Source organism: Chiloscyllium plagiosum, unplaced genomic scaffold (genome assembly GCF_037043375.1).
Source record: "Chiloscyllium plagiosum isolate Xiang-an unplaced genomic scaffold, Cpla_swu_hap1 HiC_scaffold_8, whole genome shotgun sequence".
In the NCBI taxonomy this organism is placed as follows: Eukaryota; Metazoa; Chordata; class Chondrichthyes; order Orectolobiformes; family Hemiscylliidae; genus Chiloscyllium; species Chiloscyllium plagiosum.
Window position 1 is genome coordinate 10,330,411 of NW_028270146.1, and position 22,157 is coordinate 10,352,567.

Here is a 22,157-nt window from a genome sequence, read left to right on the forward strand (position 1 = left end):
TCATCTAGAAAAGAATAATTTGATTAGGGATAGTCAGCACGGTTTTGTGAAGGGTAGGTTGTGCCTCACAAACCTTATTGAGTTCTTTGAGAAGGTGACCAAACAGGTAGATGAGAGTAAACCGGTTGATGTGGTGTGTATGGATTTCAGCAAGGCGTTCGATAAGGTTCCCCACAAAATGTACAAAATGCGGAGGAATGGGATTGTGGGAGATATAGCAGTTTGGATCAGTAATTGGCTTGCTGAAAGAAGACAGAGGGTGGTGGTTGATGGGAAATGTTCATCCTGGAGTCCAGTTACCAGTAGTGTACTGCAAAGGTCAGTGTTGGGTCCACTGCTGTTCGTCATTTTTATAAACGACCTGGATGAGGGCGTAGAAAGGTGGGTTAGTAAATTTGCAGACACTAAGGTCGGTGGAGTTATGGATAGTGACGAAGGATGTTGTAGGTTACAGAGAGACATAGATAAGCTGCAGAGCTGGGCTGAGAGGTGGCAAATGGAGTTTAATGCGGACAAGTGTGAGGTGATTCACTTTGGTTGGAGTAACCGGAATGCAAAGTACTGGGCTAATAGTAAGATTCTTGGTAGTGTAGATGAGAAGAGAGATCTCGGTGTCCAGGTACACAGATCCTTGAAAGTTGCCACCCAGGTTGTCAGGGTTGTTAAGAAGGCATACAGTGTTTTAGCTTTTATTAATAGAGGGATCGAGTTCCAGAACCATGAGGTTATGCTGCAGCTGTACAGAACTCTGGTGCGGCTGCACTTGGAGTATTGTGTACAGTTCTGGTCACCGCATTATAAGGTTGCGGAAGCTTTGGAAAGGGTGCAGAGGAGATTTACTAGGATGTTGCCTGGTATGGAGGGAAGGTCTTACGAGGAAAGGCTGAGGGACTTGAGGCTGTTTTTGTTAGAGAGAAGGTTGAGAGGTGACTTAATAGAGACATATATAATAATCAGAGGGTTAGATAGGGTGAACAGGGAGAACTTTTTCCAAGTATCGTGACGGCGAGCACGAGGGGGCATAGCTTTAAATTGAGGAGTGATAGATATAGGACAGATGTCAGAGGTAGTTTCTTTACTCAGAGAGTAGTAAGGGTATGGAATGCTTTGCCTGCAACGGTAGTAGATTCGCCAACTTTAAGTACATTTAAGTCGTCATTGGACAAGCATATGGACGTACATGGAATAGTGTAGGTTAGATGGGCTTCAGATTGGTATGACAGTCGGTGCAACATCGAGGGCCGAAGGGCCTGTACTGCGCTGTAATGTTCTATGTTCTATGTTCTAGATAAGAATGCCAAACAATAAAGCAGATTTGATGACACTGATAGTGTTGGATCATAAGAGAATGCTGCACTTCCAGAGGGAGATAGATTTAACCGGATTGACCGGGCAGCGAGGTTGAGATGACTGATGTGTGGCTGACAATTCTCAATGAAACTATCTTGAAAAGGGGAAGATAAGATGCTGGAGTTCAAGTGAAAGGTCAGTTTTGGAAGACACGCATAAAGATCTATTGTGTAGACGGGCGGCACGGTGGCTCAGTGGTTAGCACTGCTGCCTCACAGCGCTGGAGACCCGGGTTCAATTCCCGCCTCAGGCGACTCTCTGTGTGGAGTTTGCACATTCTCCCCGTGTCTGCGTGGGTTTCCTCCGGGTGCTCTGGTGTCCTCCCACAGTCCAAAGATGTGCAGGTCAGGTGAATTGGCCATGCTAAATTGCCTGTAGTGTTAGGTAAGGGGTAAATGTAGGGGTATGGGTGGGTTGCGCTTCGGCGGGTCGGTGTGGACTTGTTGGGCCAAAGGGCCTGTTTCCACACTGTAACGTAATCTAATCTAATCTAGACGGAAGACTGCTGACTGAAGAGGGTGAGATTTCAACCCAACAGAGGAAGATCCCAACAACACAGTGAGCCTGAAGTTCATTTAGCAGAAGGGGTCAAGGGCTAAAACTGAGGCCTTTGCTAAGGACAGATTGTTCAGGGCCAGAGAGAGGAAGCTTGTGGGATATTGTGGACGCACAACAAAGGCTAAGGTCTGAAGAGGGAATGGAGTCTGGAAAGTGAAGGTAAAGATCTTCCAGGGGGTATATTTACATATACTTCTGCACACAAACATGAATAATTTATGAACAGCAAAGAGGAGGATAGAGGGAGAAATCCAACAACTCAATTTTCCAAAGTCTTGCTTTATTTTCATTTATTTGCCATTTATTACTGAATCCAATTTAAAATAGATTGATGAATATTGTAAATTGAACATTCTTTGACTTTGTCTTGTATTGTCTTCTGTGTGGTATCAGTTCACTTAAGGAGCCTTATCCCACAAAAAGAATTCCAGGTTATTTTGGATTCAGAAGTTGCCTTTGCCTTAAATTAATTTCTGTGCTCTTCCATCACCGAGCAGAATTTCCTGAGAGACATTTTTCCCATTGTTTAGCTCAAGGAGTGAAGTCTGTCCCTTGAGGCAAAAGTTCCCCTGACAGAATCCTTCTTCATATGTTTGCTGTTGCTGTAGGTTGTAATCTTGGACACAGGGCCCTGTAAGAATGCAGACAGTCACATTGTCCTCTTCCTAAATGTTTTTTGTTAAGCTCCCATCTGAGCAGTTCACCTTAACATCTAACAACCAGAAGTGAACAGACAATGGAACAGTCCTCCTTCATTGGAAATTCAACTTAAAATAAGTCATTGTTGATTGGTTCTTGCCTGCTTTGTTGACAATAGATTGATTGGGAGGGAGCGTTATATATTTTTGGCTGTGTTGATGTAAACACAAACTGTTTGTTAAAATGCTTGCCTTTGCTAAACCATAGTTACCTGAAGTGTGATTGATCAATGTGGAGAAATATGATGCTAAACCAATAATTATTAACACTAAATTATAAACCTAAGGAACAAATCCTCTCTCCCTGACTAGAGAACTGTAACCTCATTCATCAGAGTTACTAGTTAGTCAAGAATGACTTGAGGTGGAAGTTCTCACTTGCTAGCCCTATGTATCATGACAGTTGAAGTGCTGTTTGTAAGGAGATCATACTGAAATCCTTTTCCAGGGACTTCAAGAGATTAGATTTTGGTGATTCTGCCATATCGTCAGTGTAGATACTTGAGAGAGCGTTAGTCTCACTGTGACTTTGCTCAACATTGCGTTTCGGTGCTCTAGTAGCTTGATGCAATGGAGTCCTGTCTCGCTTCATTCTCAACCTCCTCTTCTGGCCCCCTGAAGAACTCTCTGTATTCATGTGGAATCTCTGTGAGTTTTCCACAAAACCTATTCTCAGGCTTCTCCTCGGCTGTTGCACATCTTTCCCAATGTGTAGGGAGGAGCGAGAGGATTCCTGTTGTTTATTTATCAGGCATGTCACCCAGTGCTGAGGCAGAAATGAACCTCCCTTTCCTACAGTTTCCTCTTGGTTTCCACAGGTGATATCCAATAAGTCTGAACAAGTGCACAATGCAGGCTTGGAGGCAGCCGGTGATGCTCTGTGAATTGAATGTTGCAATCAACATGATAATTCTTTACAGCAGCTCTACTGTATCACATTAGCAAACAAAAACTTAGAACTTCTAAGAACTGCAAAAGCTATTGTAAATCTAATCCTTAGGGTATAATGATGTATACTGTGTATTATATACCGATTGTGTTTCTATGTGCAGTGTATGCTTTGACTGCAGAGAGATGGCAGCACTGTGGCTCAGTGGTTAGCACTGCTACCTCAGAGACCTGGGTTCGATTCTAGTCTCGGGTCACTTGTCTGTGTGGAGTTTGCACATTCTCCTTGTGTCTGTGTGGGTTTCCTCCCACAGTCCAAAGATGTGCATTGGCCATGCTAAATTGTCCATAGTGTTCAGGGATGTGCAGTTTGGGTACATTAGTCAGGACCAAGAGTGTGGTGCTAGAAAAGCACAACAGGCCAAGGAACAGGAAAATTGACATTTCAAGCAAAAGCCCTTCATCATTCCTGATGACATCAATTCTTCTGCTCCTCAGATGCTGCCTGACCTGCTGTGCTTTTCCAGCACCACTCTCTTGACTCTAATCTCCAGCATCTGCAGTCCTCACTTTTGCCTATATTAGTCAGGGGTTAAATGTAGAGGAATGGGCCTGGGTGGGTTACTCTTCTGAGGGTCGGTGTGGACTTGTTGGGATGAAGGGCCTGTTTCCACACTGTAGGGATCCTAATATTAGTGTAAGAACCACGGGTTGAAAATGTGTTGCTGGAAAAGCACAGCAGGTCAGGCAGCATCCAAGGAACAGGAGAATCGATGTTTCGGGCATAAGCCCTTCTTCAGGAATGAGGAAAGTGTGTCCAGCAGGCTAAGACAAAAGGTAGGGAGGAGGGACTTGTGGGAGGGGCTTTGGAAATGCGATAGGTGGAGGGAGGTCAAGGTGAGGGTGATAGGCCGGAGTGGGGTGGGGGCGGAGAAGTCAGGAAGATGATTGCAGGTTAGGAAGGCGGTGCTGAGTTCGAGGGATTTGACTGAGACAAGGTGGGGGGAGGGGAAATGAGGAAACTGGAGAAATCTGAGTTCATCCCTTGTGGTTGGAGGGTTCCCAGGCAAAAGATGAGGCGCTCTTCCTCCAACCGTTGTGTTGCCATGGTCTGGCGATGGAGGAGTCCAAGGACCTGCATGTCCTTGGTGGAGTGGGAGGGAGAGTTAAAGTGTTGGGCTACGGGGTGGTTGGGTTAGTTGGTGCGGGTGTCCAGAGGTGTTCTCTGAAATGTTCCGCAAGTAGGGGGCCTGTCTCCCCAACAAAAGTAAGAACCACGGGTCACAGGATAAGGATACAGAGTGACCCATTTGGTCATGAAATGAGGAGAAATGCCTTTGCCCGGAGAGTGGACAGCCTGTGGAATTCTTTGCTACAGAAAGTAGTTAAGGCTAAAATACTGTATGTTTCCAAGAAGGAGTTAGATATAGTTCTGAAAGCTAAAGGGATCAGAGGTATAGACAGAAAGCAGGAACAGGGGACTGAGTTGGATGATCGGCTATGATCATAGTTAATGATCATAAGAAATAGGAACAGCAGTAGGCCATTTGGCTCTTTCATTCAGATGAGATCACAATTGATTTGATTGTGGCTTGATGGGAGGTGGATCTGGGTAGAACGCTCTTCAGAGGGTCAGTGCAGATTCGATGGGCTGAATGGCATCTATCTGCATTGTAGGCATTCTATCTTTCTGTGATTCCAGCTCCACTTTCCTCTCTTACTATTCAATGATCCAGACCTCACTCTCCAAGGGTAAGAATTTAAAAAAACACTCATCCTCTTGAGAGGAAAGAAAAACCTGTTTATCTCAGTCTTAACTGAGTCATAATCCTTATGACTAAACTATATCCCCCTTAATTGTAGACTTTCCAATGAGGGGAAATAACCAGCCAGTATCTGCCCTGTCAAGAATTCCTTTCTCCCTACCTCAGAAGTTATTACTTTCCAATATGATCACCTCTCATTCTTCTAACCAATCATGATAAGCCCAACCTAGTCAGCCTTTCCTCATTAGGCCAAGCCTCCATGCCAGGAATCAATCTTATTTGAATTCCTTCCAATATCTCTCCTGAATCAAGGAGTCAAAACCTGTGCACAGTGTCAGGTGTGATCTCAGCAATACTCTGTGCATCTGTAACAAGACAGTCCTGCTTTTCTATACCATTCCTCATTCAATAGGGGCCAACACTCCATGTGCATTCCCCATCCTTTAAAGTCCAGTGCTTTATACCAAGTTTATCAAATACCAACCATCTGATCTAGCATCTGGTGAGCAGTGGGTCAGTGTAGGCTGCAATTATTTCCCCTCCCAGTCAGTCCCTCTTTCCACCACAGACCCAGCACACAGCTTAGTTCTGGAATTCACATAAAATAAAGGAAGATGGCATCATTATCCATGACTATAGGAGATCTAAACAATGAAGGAGGATTGTAAGGTCAGGCCATTTCCACTTTGTAGTGTTATGCTTTGCTGGATTCTGAATTTATCTCACTCTTTGGGGCTATCATTGACCTTAGCCTCCTCATTTGTTTTTTCTTTCTCCTTCCTTGGTTCACCATGGTTGGGTTTATCCCTCTCAGAATCTTTCCTCCTTATTGGGATATATTTTTGTTGAGAGTCATGAATTACCTCATTAAATGTCTGAAACTGCTTGTTAACTGTAATGTAGTTGAAAGGCCCAAGGCATATCACATGAGCATTATAATATATGAAAATTGATAATGAGCTGTATGTAAGGATATTAGGAACTATGTTGGTCAGAGAGGCTTATGGAATGTCTAAATTTGAGTGAATGAGTTAAGAGCAGGAGTAGACCATTTAGCCCCTTGATGGAGTCTGCCCCGCCATTTAATAAGATCATGGATGATCTGATTGTAACCTCAACTCCACATTCTCATCTATCCGAATAACAATTCAGTTCCTTGTTTACCAAGAATCTATCTACCTCCGCCAAAGATTCAAAGACTCTCATAGACTCCCTGCAATGTAGAAGAAAGCCATTCAGTCCATCAAGTCCACACTGACCCTCTCATGCATGCCCTATGCAGATTTCCCACAGCTAATCCATTCAGCTTACACACCCCTGGGCATTACAGGGCAATTTTGTATTGCCAATCCACCCAACCTGTTCATCTTTGGATTGTGGGAGGAAACTAGAGCACCCAAAGGGAACTCACACAGACACAGGGAGAGCATGCAAACTCCACATAGACAGTCGCTTGAGGGTGGAATCAAACCTGGCTCCCTGGCGCTATGAGGCAGCAGTGCTGACCACTGAGCGACCATGTCCCTTCTTCTAAGATGTTTTAAAGAAGTGAGTTACAAAGATTCATGACTCTAAAGAGAAAACAAAATTCTTCTTACTTCTATCTTATACAGGCAACCCCTTAATTTTAAACAGTGGCTCCTCTTTCTAAATTCTCCCACAACAGAAAATATCCTCTCCATGTCCAGCTTGCCCAGATTCCTCTTGATGTTATATGTTTCAATCAAACCACTCCTTATTCTTCCCAACTACAGGGGGTGGAGGTCTAGCCATCCAACCTTTTCTCATCAGACAACTGCCATTTTCAGGTATTAGCTGTGTAAAACCTCTCTGAACTACTTCCAGTGCATTTATTTATATCATTCATTAAATAAGGTAACCAATACTGTACACAGTACTCCATATGTGGTCTAACCAATGCCATGTATAACCCCAGTTTTGTATTTGAGTTCTCGCTGCAATACATGATAACATTCCACAAGCATTAACAATTAACTCTTTGTGATTCATGTACAGGATACCAAAATCCCACCACATTCCAGACCTTTGAAGGGTTTCCTCTGGGTGCTCTGGTTTCCTCCCACAGTCCAGGTGTAGGTGAGGTGGATTGGCCATGCTAAATTGTCCCATAGTGTCCAGGGCTGTGTAGGCTAAATTGTCCCCTATTGTCCAGGACTGTGTAGGCTAAATTGTCCCATAGTGTCCAGGGCTGTGTAGGCTAAATTGTCCCATATTGTCCAGGACTGTGTAGGCTACATTGTCCCATAGTGTCCAGGGCTGTGTAGGCTAAATTGTCCCATAGTGTCCAGGGCTGTGTAGGCTAAATTGTCCCATAGAGTCTAGGGCTGTGTAGGCTAAATTGTCACGTAGTGTCCAGGGCTGTGTAGGCTAAATTGTCCCAGAGTGTCCAGGGGTGTGTAGGCTAAATTGTCCCATAGAGTCTAGGGCTGTGTAGACTAAATTGTCCCGTAGTGTCCAGGGCTGTGTAGGCTAAATTGTCCCATTGTGTCCAGGGGTGTGTAGGCTAAATTGTCCCATAGTGTCCAGAGGTGTGTAGGCTAAATTGTCCCGTAGTGTCCAGGGCTGTGTAGGCTAAATTGTCCCATAGTGTCCAGGGCTGTGCAGGGTAAATTGTCCCGTAGTGTCCATGGGTGTGCAGGGCAAATTGTCCCATAGTGTCCAGGGGTGCCCAGGGTAAATTGTCCCATGCTGTCCAGGGGTGTGTAGGATAAATTGTCCCATGGTGTCCAGGGGTGTGCAGGGTAAATTGTCCCATGGTGTTCAGGTGTGCCCAGGGTAAATTGTCCTGTAGTGTCCAGGGGTATGCAGGGTAAATTGTCCTGTAGTGTCCAGGGGTGTCCAGGGTAAATTGTCCCATGGTGTCCAGGGGTGTGCAGGGTAAATTGTCCCATAGTGTCCAGGGGTGCCCAGGGTAAATTGTCCCGTAGTGTCCAGGGGTGTGCAGGATAAATTGTCCCGTAGTGTCTAGGGGTGCCCAAGATAAATTGTCCCTTGGTGTCCAGGGGTGTCCAGGGTAAATTGTCCCATGGTGTCCAGGGGTGACCAGGGTAAATTGTCCTGTAGTGTCCAGGGGTATGCAGGGTAAATTGTCCCGTAGTGTCCAGGAGTGTCCAGGGTAAATTGTCCCATGGTGTCCAGGAGTGTCCAGGGTAAATTGTCCCATGGTGTCCAGGGCTGTGTAGGCTAAATTGTCCCATAGTGTCCAGGGCTGTGCAGGGTAAATAGTCCCATAGTGTCCAGGGGTGCCCAGGGTAAATTGTCCCATGGTGTCCAGGGGTGTGCAGAGTAAATTGTCCCGTAGTGTCCTGGGGTGTGCAGGGTAAATTGTCCCGTAGTGTCCAGGGGTGCCCAGGGTAAATTGTCCCATGGTGTTCAGGGGTGTGCAGAATAAATTGTCCCGTAGTGTCCTGGGCTGTGTAGGCTAAATTGTCCCATGGTGTCCAGGGGTGTGCAGGGAAAATTGTCCCATGGTGTCCAGGGCTGACCAGAGTAAATTGTCCTGTAGTGTCCAGGGGTGTCCAGGGTAAATTGTCCTGTAATGTCCAGGGGTATGCAGGGTAAATTGTCCCGTAGTGTCCAGGGGTGTGTAGGCCAAATTGTCCCATGATGTCCCGGGGTGTCCAGGGTAAATTGTCCCATGGTGTCCAGGGGTGTCCAGGGTAAATTGTCCCGTGGTGTCCAGGGCTGTGCAGGGTAAATTGTCCCGTAGTGTCCAGGGGTGTCCAGGGTAAATTGTCCCATGGTGTCCAGGGCTGTGCAGGGTAAATTGTCCCGTAGTGTCCAGGGGTGTCCAGGGTAAATTGTCCCGTAGTGTCCAGGGGTGTCCAGGGTAAATTGTCCCATGGTGTCCAGGGGTGACCAGGGTAAATTGTCCCGTAGTGTCCATGGGTGTCCAGGGTAAATTGTCCCATGGGGTCAAGGGGTGCCCAGGGTAAATTGTCCCGTAGTGTCCAGGCGTGTGCAGGCTAAATTGTCCCATGGTGTCCAGGGGTGTCCAGGGTAAATTGTCCCATGGTGTCCAGGGGTGACCAGGGTAAATTGTCCCATAGTGTCCAGGGGTGTGCAGGGTAAATTGTCCTGTAGTGTCCAGGAGTGTGCAGGGTAAATTGTCCCATGGTGTCCAGGGGTGACCAGGGTAAATTGTCCCATAGTGTCCAGGGGTGTGCAGGGTAAATTGTCCTGTAGTGTCCAGGAGTGTGCAGGGTAAATTGTCCCATGGTGTCCAGGGGTGACCAGGGTAAATTGTCCTGTAGTGTCCAGGGGTGTGCAGGGTAAATTGTCCCGTAGTGTCCAGGGGTGTGCAGGCTAAATTGTCCCGTAGTGTCCAGGGGTGTGCAGGGTAAATTGTCCCATGGTGTCCAGGGGTGTCCAGGGTAAATTGTCCCATGGTGTCCAGGGTAAATTGTCCCGTGGTGCCCAGGGCTGTGTAGGCTAAATTGTCCCATGGTGTCCAGGGGTATGCTGGGTAAATTGTCCCATAGTGGCCAGGGGTATGCAGGCTAAATTGTCCCATAGTGGCCAGGGGTATGCAGGGTAAATTGTCCCGTACTGTCCAGGGGTATGCAGGGTAAATTGTCCCATAGTGTCCAGGGATATGCAGGCCAGGTGGATTTTCCATGGGTAATGCAGAGTTATAGGGAGGGGGGAGGAGGTCTGGATCTGTGTGGGATGATCTTCGGAGGGTTGCTTCAGACTTGTTGGGCCGAATGGCCTCTTTCCCCATGGTAGGGATTCTCTGATTCTATGAATCTTTTTCCATTTCGATAATAAGCTTCTATTTTTATTCTTCCTAACAAAATGGACAATTTCATAAAACCTTACATTGTGCTCCATTTGCCAGATCTTTGCTCACTCACTTAACCTAGCGATATCCCTTTGCAACTACCTTATGTCCTCAAAGTTTGTGCGAAGATTTGTACTTATGGACCTTATATCCTTTTCACAACCCACTTTCCTATTTGGACAAAAAAAATGAATGACCTGTGGGTGCTGGAAATCTGAAACAAAAAGTTCTGGAAAAGGTTCACTGGACTTGACGCATTAACTCGGCTATTTCTCCACAGATGCTGCCAGTGCTGCTGAGATTCTCCAGCAATATCTGCTTTTGTTTCACTTTCCTACCTATCTTTGTGGCATCAGCCATACCTTCAACCCTTCATCTAAGTCATAGACTTATACAGTATGGAAGTGGACCCAATTCCTTCCTAACAGCATTGTAATTTCCCCCGCCCCCATTAATTACTTGCTCAAACTGTCTGCTCCTATCCCTCTCCATGAGTATAGTAAAGATCATGGAGTTGTGATCACTATCACCTTCACTATCACCGAAATGGTCTCTCACCGAGAGGTGTGACAATGCACCAAATCCCATATGGCCTCCCCTCTAGTCGGCCTATCTACATATTGATTAGCAATGCCACTCCTCCACCACTTTACCTTCTCCCGTGTTCCTTTTCAAACATCTAAACCCTTGAACATCCAACAACCAATCCTGCCCCTGTGATATCCAAGTCTCCGTAATGGCCATAGCATCATAGTTCCAAGTACTGATCCATGCTCTTGAGTTTATCACCCTCATTCCTGACATTTGCATTAAAATAGACACACTTCAACCCATCACACTGACTGCACCTTTGCCTGATAAAGTGCCTTTCCCTCCTCACAGACTCTCTGCACGTTGTATCTGGCTATTCACAACCTGCTGTATCATCTGATCCATAGCTTAGGTTCCCATCCCCCTTCCAAACTCTCCCGAAGAGCTCTGGCAAACCTCTCGCCCACGGTATTGGTAATCCCTTCTGTTCAGATACAACCTGTCCTTCTTCTACGGTCCCACACTCTCCAGAAGCTATCCCAACAGTCCACATATAGAACATAGAACATAGAAAAGTACAGCACAGAACAGGCCCTTTGGCCCGCGATGTTGTGCCGAGGTTTAATTGTAATGTAAAATAAAATAAACTAACCTACGCATCCCTCAACTCACTGCTCTCCATGTGCCTGTCCAGCAGTCACTTAAATGTCCCTAATGACTCTGCCTCCACCACTACTGCTGGCAACACATTCCATGCATTCACAACTATCTGCATAAAGAACCTACCTCTGACTTCTCCCCTATACCTTTCCCCTAATATCTTAAAACTAAGACCCCTCGTACCAGTCAATCCTGCCCTGGGGAAATGTCTCTGGCTATTGACTCTATCCATTCCCCTCATTATTTTGTACACCTCGATCAGGTCTCCTCTCTTCCTCATTCTCTCCAGAGAGAAAAGTCCAAGCTAATTCAACCTTTCTTCATAAGGCAAGCCCTCCAGTCCAGGCAGCATCCTGGTAAACCTTCTTTGCACCCTCTCCAAAGCCTCTGTATCTTTCCTATAGTAGGACAACCAGAACTGGACACAATACTCCAAGTGTAGCCTCACCAGGGTTTTGTAGAGCTGTAGCACAACCTTGTGGCTCTTAAACTGGATCCCCCTGTTAATGAAAGTCAAAACACCATATGCTTTCTTAACAACCTTATCCACTTGGGCAACTTTGAGGTATTTATGCACTTGCACACCCAGATCCCTCTGTTCCTCCACACTGCCAAGATTCCTGTCTTTAATCCTATATTCAGCATTTGAGTTCGACCTTCCAAAATGTATCACTTCGCATTTATCCAGGTTTAACTCCATCTGCCATTTCTCAGCCCAGCTCTGCACCCTGTCTGTGTCACACTGCAGCCTGCAGTAGCCCTCGATACTATCGACGACACCTCCAACCTTTGTGTCATCTGCAAATTTACTAACCCACCCCTCAACCTCCTCATCCAAGTCATTTATAAAAACTACAAAGAGCAGAGGCCCAAGAACAGAGTCCTGCGGGACTCCACTCAACACTGACCTCCAGGCAGAATACTTTCCATCTACAACCAGTCTCTGCCTTCTGTCAGCCAACCAATTCTGAATCCAGATAGCCAAATCTCCCTGTATCCCATACTTCCTGACTTTATGAATGAGCCTACCATGGGGAACCTAATCAAATGCCTTGCTGAAATCCATATACACCACATCCACTGCTCAACCTTTGTTGACCTGTCTTGTCACCATTTCAAAGAACTCAATAATAAGGTTTGTAAGGCATGACCTGCCCCTCGCAAAGTCACGCTGACTGCCTTTAATCACACTATGCTTTGCCAAATAGTCATAAATCCCATCCCTCAGAATTCTTTCCAAAACTTTGCTGACAACAGACGTAAGACCGACTGGTCTGTAATTGCCGGGGATTTCCCTATTACCCTTCGTGAAAAGAGGAACAATATTCGCCTCCTTCCAATTCTCCGGTATGGCTCCTGTGGAGAGGGAGGAGGCAAATATCCTCGCCAGCGGCTTAGCAACCTCTTTTTCTCACTTCCTGGGGCAGTCTAGGATAAATCTGGTCTGGCCCTGGGGACTTATCAATCTTAATGTTTGCCAAAATTTCCAGCACATCAACTTCATCAATCTTGATCTGGTCAAGCCTGTATCCCAGCTCCTCAAAGTTCTCATTCACAACAAGGTCCCTTTCCTAAGAGAAAACTGAAACAAAATACTCATTTAAGGCTTCTCCTATCTGCTGAGACTCCATAAATAAGTTCCCTAAGCTATCCCTGATCAGCCCGACCTTCTCCCTGATCATTCTCTTATTCCTCACGTATGAGGAAAATGCCTTTGGGTTCTCCCTAATCCTTCCTGCCAAGCCTTTTTCGTGCCCCCACCTGATTCTCCTCAGTCCATTTCTGAGCTCCTTTCTAGCAAGCCTGTAATTCTCTAAAGCTGTGCTAGATCCTTGCTTCCTCCACCTTACGTAAGCTGCCTTCTTCCTTTTGATGAGAAGCTCCTCTGTTCTCGTCATCCAAAGTTCCTTAATAGACAATAGGTGCAGGTCTAGGCCATTCTGCCCTTCGAGCCAGCACCACCATTTATTATGATCATGGCTGATCATCCTCATTCAGTATCCTGGTCCTGCCTTATCCCCATAACCCTTGATTCCACTATCTCTAAGAGCTCTATCCAACTCTTTCTTGAAAGTATCCAGAGACTTGGCCTCCACAGCCTTCTGGGGCAGAGGATTCCATACACCCACCACTCTCTGGGTGAAGAAGTTTCTCCTGAACTCTGGTTCTAAGTGACCTACCCCTTAATCTTACTGCTTCTTACCTGTCTCAGTGGAATAAATGTGTGCATCACTTGCAACAACTGCTTCTTAAACAGCCTCCACATGTCTGCTGTGCCCTTTCTGTGGAACAATTTCGGTAACTGCTCCTTTCCCTCTCTAAGGCTACGTTAAATGTTAGGCAGTTTTGATCACTGTCACAAGTGCTCTCCCACCGCGAGATCTGATACCTGTCCTGGCTCATTGCCGAGCACCAAATCCAAAATGGACTCCCACCTCATTGGTCTGTCTACATACTGAGTTAGGAAACCCTCCTGAACACACCTGACAAAAACGGCTCCATCCAAACCATCTGCACTAAGGAGGTTCCAGTCAATATTGGGAAAGTTGAAATCACCCATAACAACAACCCTGCTACATCTGCATTTTTCCAGAATCTGCCCGCCTATGAGTTCTTTAATCTCTCTATAGCTATTAGGGGGTCTGTAGAAAACCCCCAGTGAGGTGGCTGCTCCCTTGCTGTTCCTAACTTCCACCCTTACTGACTCAGCAGGCAGACCTTCCACAACAACCTTCATTTGTGTAGCTGTGATGCACTCTCTGATTAGTAATGCTACATCCCCTCCTCTTTTTCCACCCTGTTCTTTTTAAATGTTCTAAACCTTGGAACATCAAGCAACCCTTCCTGCCCCTGTGAAACCCACATCTCAGTTATGGCCACAACATCGTATCCCCAAGTACTAATCCATGCTCTAAGTTTGTCACTCTTATGTCTGACACTCCTTGCATTGAAACAGACACACTTTAACCAATCCCTTTGTTTCATCACATGAGAAACCTTCCCGATAGATTCACTACATCCTGTCACTGCCCCATCTGCAACTGTTCCCCTCTTAGATACATGGCTCTGATTCCCACACTCCCTGTCAATCTGAAGCCCTCCCTCCTACACCAGCCCTGTCGACACGTGTTCAGTTGCACTCACTCTCTGTTCCTAGTTAAAAATCACACAACACCAGGTAATAGTCCAACAGGTTCAATTGGGAGCACTAACTTTCGGAGCGCTGCTCCTTCATCAGGTGGTTGAGGAGGACACAATTGTAGGACACAGAATTTATAGCAAAAGTTTACAGTGTGATGTAATTGAAATTATACATTGAAAAATATCTTGATTGTTTGTTGAGTCTCTCATCTGTTAGAATGACCATGATAGTTTCACTTCTTTCATATGTAAATCACAAAACTTTTTTTAAATGTTACATTCTCAGGTTAACTGTAACAATTGGTGTCAGCCCAGATAAGATGTTGAGATGTTGAAGGTGTTAGCCCCCTGTGTTCTCTGTCTGTACCATACTGTTTAGACTGATTCTAATCTAAAAAGTGAGTTAACAGAGTCTTACATGGATTCATGCAGTTTTTGAGCAAAGTGCAATGTAACTCTGCAAGTACAAATTCACCCCACAAACGTATATGTGTATATGTGATGTGAGTGTGTGTGTGTGTCTAGGGTGGGGTTTTGTGAGAGAGCGTATATTGTGTGTGTAAAGCGGTCTAAGTCTGTGAGAGGGTGCATGTGTGAGTGTGGGAGTGTGTGAGTGTCTAGGGTGGGGGGTTGTGAGTGTCTGTGAGAGAGAGTGTATATGTGCATGTGTGAGTGTAAGGTGGTCTAAGTCTGAGAGAGGGTGCATGTGTGAATGTGGGACTGTGCCTGTAGGAGTGTGTGTGTGTCTATGTATATGTGTGTGTACAGGAGTGCCTGTGTGTGCGCGTGTGCGCGCATGCTTCCAGTTAAACCTGTTGGATTATAACCTGGTGTTATGTGATTTTTAACTTTGTACACCCCAGTCCAATACCGGCATCTCTAAATCATCTCTGTTCCTAGCCTCACTAGCCCATGGCACCAGTAGCAATCCTGATATTGCTACTCTGCTCATCCTGTCTTCTAGCTTCCAACCGAAGACACTATATTCTCTTTTCAGGTCCTCATCCCTTTCCCTACCTATGTCATTGATACCAATGTGTACCATGCCTTCTGGCTGCTCTCTCTCCCCCTTAAGAATCCTGTAGACTCGATCTAAGACATCCCTGACCCTGGCACCCGGGAGGCAACACACCATCTGGGAGTCTCACTTGCGACCGCAGAATGTCCTGTCTGTTCCTCTCACGATTGAATCTCCTCTCACTATTGCTTTCCTATTCTCCCTCTTCCCCTCTGAGCCACAGAGCCAGGCTCAGTGCCATAAACCTGGGCCCTGTTGCTTTCCCCTAGTAGGTCATCCCCCCAACAGTATCCAAAGTGGGTAAACTCATTATTGAGGGGAAATGGCCACAGGGAACCCCTGCACCATCTGCCTATTCTCTTTCCCTCTCCTGAGGGAATCGAAGTATGAGTGTGATAATTCCATGATTAGCAGTGCACACAATATCCAGGATAGCAAGTGGGAATGGATATGCAGGTACTATAGCGGTTAGATATGCCAGAGAATCAGTGAAACTACCCAGGTATTTCCCTCACCTGCTCTGAATGATTGGCTCTTTGCTGGTCCTTAATTCTGGTCCATGTTTTGCTGTCATTGGCAAGTTACACCTGATGGGATTTGTTGACAAAGTACGGGAGACAACTCCTGATAGCTGTTTGCTTGGAGACTGGGACATCTGTGACGGTATCCCCTTCCACATTTGCGTAATCTCAGTCCTGTGATCTAATCCAACCTGGCTGTCGATTCCTTCCCCTGTGATCCTCAACATTCTGCTTGCACGGTCAGTGGGATTTGCCTCCTCCTCACTGAAAACTGAGAGAGCAGAGAAAACAAAAACTGAAATTGAAAACCACAGCAACTCCAAGTAAAGTTTTCTGTTGAGACTGATGTTTTGACCTTGGCAATTAATCATCAATATGTTAGTCACACATGGTGATGAACACTGCTAATCCAATCCTAAATATGCAGAAGTGAATACCCTAGTCTCCATTAAAACATACTCATAGGTTAGTTTTTTTTTAAATTCATTCAGAGGCTGCAGGCATCACTGGCTGGGCCAGAATCAATTCCCACTTCCTAGTTCCCGTTGAGAATATGGTGCTGCTGCCTTCTTGAACGACTGCAGTCCATTATCGAAACTACACACAGCAGCTGGGAGCGATCAGGGCCTGATCAGCTGCATATTTGATTTTCGGACTTAAAAAACTTATAAATCTTAATCTGTTTTGTTTTCTAAATCTACAATCCTGAGTAGGGTGAAAGTTTTTCTTACATATTTTACTGAAATCTTTTGATTAAATTTTTAATATAAAAGATAGGTATCAAGTTATCTGAGAGCAGTGTTTTTGAGCAGTAAGACTGTGCTAATACTGAGTTTTTGAGAAAATGTGTTCTGATTGATTTTGGTGCATATTCTGGGTCTGTAGCTTGCTTCAAGGTGAAGGGATAGCTTTTATAGAGCAATGTGTTCTTCCTGCTGGATGTAGGATATTAAGGAGAATTTCAATGTTCCTGATGATTATGTCTGCAGGAAGTATGTTTGGATGTGAATCATATTGGATTGCATGGATTGGAAAGGGGGACAGTTAGAGTCAAGAATTTACATGAACCAAGGGGTATGGTGGATGGCAGTTTCAGGAAGGTTGAGAAACCCCAGATACAGTTGGGTAGATGGGTTACTGTTAGGAAAGGTAGGAGGAGTAGGCAGATAGTGCAGGAGTCTCCTGTGGCTATTCCCATCTCAAAAATGTCTATTGTTTCAGATAATGTTGGGAGTGATGGACTCTCAAGGGAATGTAGCACTGATAGCCGAGTTCCTGTGCTCTCCTGTAATGAGGGCTATGTCAGGTTCCAAACAATCAATTGTGAAAAGGACTCTCAAGAGACAGATGTTTCTGCAGCCAACAGTGATATATCAGAATGGTGTGTTGCTTCCCTGATGCCAGGGTCCAGCATGTCTCAGGGAAGTTGCAGATTATTTTAAAGGGGAGAGTGACCAGAAAGAGGTTGTTGTACATGTTAGTACTAACAACATAGGAAGAGAAAAGGAGGAGGCTCTGCAGAGGTAATTTGGATATTAGGCAGGAGGTTAAAAAGTAGATCCTCAAGGTCCCTCTCAGATCAACACAGTGAGAAAAGAGATCAGTCTGAGGCCAGTACAGTTGAGAAGAGGAGCAAGTCAAATAGCCAAGGGGCACGGCAGAGAACAAGGCAAAATCAATAAATTAAATTAGGTAAATTGTTTTTATTTTAATGCAAAAGGCCTAACATGTAAGGCAGATGAATTCAGGGCATGGTTCAGAACATGGGACTACCATACCATATCATACAGAAATGTGGCTCAGGGATGGACAGGACTTAAAGTTCCAGGGTATATCGGGAGGATAGAAAGGGAGGCTAGAGAGGAGGGCATGTGGCATTTTTGTTTAAGGATAACATTACGGCTGTACTTAGGGTGGATATTCTTGGGTGATCATCCGGAGAAGTTATATGGGTGGAACTGGGAGATGAGAAAGGGGTGATCACATATTGGGATGGTACTATAGCCAGGAGAAAGTGAGGACTGCAGATGCTGGAGATCAGAGCTTAAAAATGTGTTGCTGGAAAAGCGCAGCAGGTCAGGCAGCATCAACAGAACAGGAGAATCGACGTTTCAGGCATAAGCCCTTCTTCAGGAATGAGGAGGGTGTGCCAAGCAGGCATAGATAAAAGGTAGGGAGGAGGGACTTGGGGGAGGGGTGCTGGGAATACGATAGGTGGAAGGAGGTTAAGGTGAGGGTGATAGGCTGGAGAGGAGGTGCGGGAGGAGAGGTCGGGAAGAAGATTGCAGGTCACGAAGGCGGTGCTGAGTCTGAGGGCTGGGACTGAGAAAAGGTGGGGGGAGGGGAAATGAGAAAGCTGACGAAATCTGCATTCATCCCTTGTGGTTAGAGGGTTCCTAGGTGGAAGATGAGCCGCTCTTCCTCCAGGCGTTGTGTTGCCATGGTCTGGCGATGGAGGAGGCCAAGGACCTGCATGTCCTTGGTGGAGTGGGAGGGGGAGTTAATGTGTTCAGCCACGGGGCGGTTGCTTTGCTTGGTGCGGGTGACCCAGAGGTGTTCTCTGAAACGTTCTGCAAGTAGGCGGAATGTGGTACTATAGCCACCCCCAATAGTCAGCAGGAAATTGAGAAGCGAATATGTAATATGGAGATCTCAGATATGGAAGGTTGTAACGGAAGGGGGTTTTAACTTTCCAAACATTGCCTGGGACTGCCATAATGTTAAGAGCTTGGATGGAGAGGAATTCGTTAAGTGTGTTCAAGGAAATTTTCTTATCCAGTATGTGGATGCACCTATCAGGCTGTTAATTGGCTTAGGAAAAGGGTAAAAACAATGACTGCAGATGCTGGAAACCAGATTCTGGATTAGTGGTGCTGGAAGAGCACAGCAGTTCAGGCAGCATCCGAGGACAGGCAAGGGTTCCCACCTTCAAGAACTGTCAATCAATCAAATGGAAGGCCACTCCCTGGTCCCAGTAACTCTGTCCAGTCCTCAATGATAATTGCCAATGTTGCATTATTCAGAGTTTTTGCTGGGGCCAGTCAGGTGGGTGCCAGTGACAGGGATGGAAGATTGGGGTAAGAAGCAAGGATGGGTAATGGGGGAACAATATTTGAGTAGCACTGGAAGGTTTGAATCCCCATTGGGCACAAAATAGACATGATGAGTAGCCCCATTCAGTCTACAAGCATTACCCTGATAATCCTGTCAATAGAATTCTCGAACCTGAATCCTCGTCTGACATCCGAGTCCTTGGTCTGCTGTAATACACCAATGAACTGCTGGACACATGCATGAGAAACAGCCCCTCTTGTTTCAACTCAGCACCCTCCAGCTGCTTAGACTTAGCATTGAGTTCAACAGTTTTAAATCATAAATTCGGCCTTCATTTTGCATTTTTTTTGCTGCTTTGGTTTCATCATATTCCTTTCTTTGTGTTCAGACAGCAGCTAATTAACCATTCACACCACATCTGGGCACATCTTTGTTTCTTTACTTCATTCATTATCACTCCCTTTGGCTGTCATACCATGAATCCTTTCAACATTTTATCTCTCCCATTTTACACCCTATTACAGGGCAGAAGTGGATCCTGCAGATGCTGGAGATTAGAGTCAAGATTAGAGTGGTGCTGGAAAATGACAACAGGTCAGGCAGCATCTGAGGAGTAGGAAATTCCTGATGAAGGGCTTTTGCCTGAAACGTTGATTTTCCTCCTCCTCAGATGCTACCTGATCTGCTGTGCTTTTCCAACATCACTCTAATCTTGACCCTATTACAGACCTTACCTTTTAATCTTTCTCACCTCCACCTACCTTTCACTTACTCAATTCTGATCCAGGGATTCTTGATGTGAAATGTTCACTCATTCTCTCTCCACAACTGGTGCCTGATATGCTGAGTATTTCCAGCATTTTAGCATTTTCTGTCTTAATTGCAGATTACCAATATTCACAGTATTTGTGTTTACACTGAATATCAGACTTTACTATTTCACATGGAATCGCTTTACTGACCTCAACTTGTTGCCATCATCAAACCTAAAGCAAGGGGCACATTAGTGATCAAAAATATCATTTTAATCAATTGCCACACTGTTAAAGTGTAAGCACTATTCAGAACAGCCCAGATAAAAGAGCAACACAAGACATTTGTCACAGAACTAGTGAAAATTATTTGGATTCATTACTGTCTTCATCGTCTTCCTGGGAAATTGCTTTGTTGGGTGACATTTTGAGGATTCAGCAAATTTGTGTGGGCAGCTCATCACAAGTTGATGCATTGAGTCACTCTGCAGCATATATTAACAATTCCTTCAGCTTTCCTGGGATTTATTCACTATTTATTGTTGTTCCAATTCTGTCTTCTGCTGTAAACACTAGATCTGTTCAATCTGCTTTCATCTTCGCTGTATTGTCACCAGCATTTAGAATCGGACCAAGACAAAAATCAATCGAGTGCTCTATTCATTGTGCTGTCATGGGATGTCCCACTTGTTCCAGGATTCTTCAACAAAATGACTTTACGCAGGATTTTTTCAAGGCAAACAGGCATCAAAATCAAAGGGCCTCTCTTCCGAATAACTAGCACCAGATCAGAGCCGGTTCATAGATACCTTAGCACAATCCACAAGGTTAAATGCCATTCCTGACCCAGGGGTCCCCAAGTTGAATATTGTAAAAAAGAGTTTACACAATCTATTAAAATTCTTGACACATAGCTCCATGGAATTATTATCTTTTTTTCTGAAATCTATAGAAATCTAACCCTATTTCATTAACAATTAAAGGACCACCTCTCTTATAAATTTTAATCCAAGATTATATCCTGGATTTTAAAGGCCCAATCCTTTGTTTACAGTACAAATAGTGTACATTTAGCCTAAAAACAGTTTACTTATGATTTTACTTCCCATAAGAAGTGGCAACATTAAACTCGATGACTTTTTCTATTCCTTAGTAAGAGCATAACTCTTGGCACATCCATTTCTTACTTCCACTGGTCAAAGTTCCCCACTCTGAGACCATCAGAGGATAATCACACACCAATAATTTGCATTGACTTTCTGCTATTTCCACAATATGGACAGGATTTTAAGTTTTATCTGAATCTTTTTTTCTTAGCTTCCAACTTTCACCGTTAGGTAGCCGTTTCTGTCACTCTGTAATGTGCTAGTTGGTAAAGGATGGAACTGGAATCAATCTTTGTACACTCATATAAGCACTGATTCACACAGTTAGAGATTACAAACCAATATCTTCTAAAGTTACTTGATAAAAGGTGGAGCTGGAAAGGTACAGTAGGTCAGGCAACGTTGGAGAAGCAGGAAAGTCGATGCTTCGATTGGGGGCCCTTCGTCAGATCTAAATTTACTTCCACAATTGTAGTCTGTGTCGATAATAGCGGCAAAGTTGATGCCTATCATTCAGCTACAATTAATAATAATTCACCAATGGTATATTGCAAAATACCTACCTCTGAGGCTCTATAAGGCTCTGGTCAGGCCACATTTGGAGTATTGTGCACAGTTTTGGGTCCCATATCTCAGGAAGGATGTACTGGCCTTGGAGTGTGTTTAGAGGAGGTTCACAAGAATGGCCCCAGGTATGAAAAGCTTAACATATGAGGAATGTTTGAGGACTCTGGGTCCATACTCGATGGAGTTTAGAAGAATGAGGGAGGATCTAATTAAAACTTACAGAGTACTGAATGGCTGGGACACAGTAGACATTGGGAAGATGTTTCCATTGGTAGGAGAGACTAGGACCCGAGGGCACAGCCTTAGAGTAAAGGGAAGACCTTTTAGAATGGAGAGAAGGAGAAGCTTCTTTAGCCAGAGAGTGGTGAGTCTGTGCTACCAAAGGCTATGGAGACCAGGTAATTGGATATATTTAAGACGGAGTTAGATAGATTCTGGATTGTCAAGGGGATCAACTGTTATGGGGAAAAAGCAGGAGAATGGGGTTAAGAAACTTATCGGCCATGATTGAATTCCCAGTCCAGTGAAGTGGTTGAGGATTCCTCTGTAAATGTTTTTAAAGCTAAGAATGATAAGTTTTTGAACAGTAATGGAATCACGGGTTATGGTGAGAGGGTGGATAAGTGGAGCTGAAGCCATGGAAAGATCAGCCATGATCTTATTGAATGGTGCAGCAGGATCCAAGGGCCAGATGGCCTACTCCTGCTCCTAGTCCTTATGTTTATGAATGGCAGAGCAGACAG

The 22,157-nt window shown here is 45.1% G+C and overlaps 1 protein-coding gene across 1 annotated transcript in view; it reads right to left on the reverse strand.

Moving 5' to 3' along the window:
- Nucleotides 1-3,000: 3,000 nt before the first annotated feature.
- Nucleotides 3,001-22,157, reverse strand: part of LOC122553947 (uncharacterized) — a 126,448-nt gene continuing 107,291 nt past the window's right edge. Inside the window, exons 23-24 of the mRNA XM_087989515.1 lie at nucleotides 15,930-16,206; nucleotides 3,001-3,484 (exon numbers count right to left, since the gene is read on the reverse strand). Coding sequence (XP_087845641.1) covers nucleotides 3,001-3,484; nucleotides 15,930-16,206 — 761 coding nt within the window. The remainder of the gene's footprint in view (nucleotides 3,485-15,929; nucleotides 16,207-22,157) is intronic.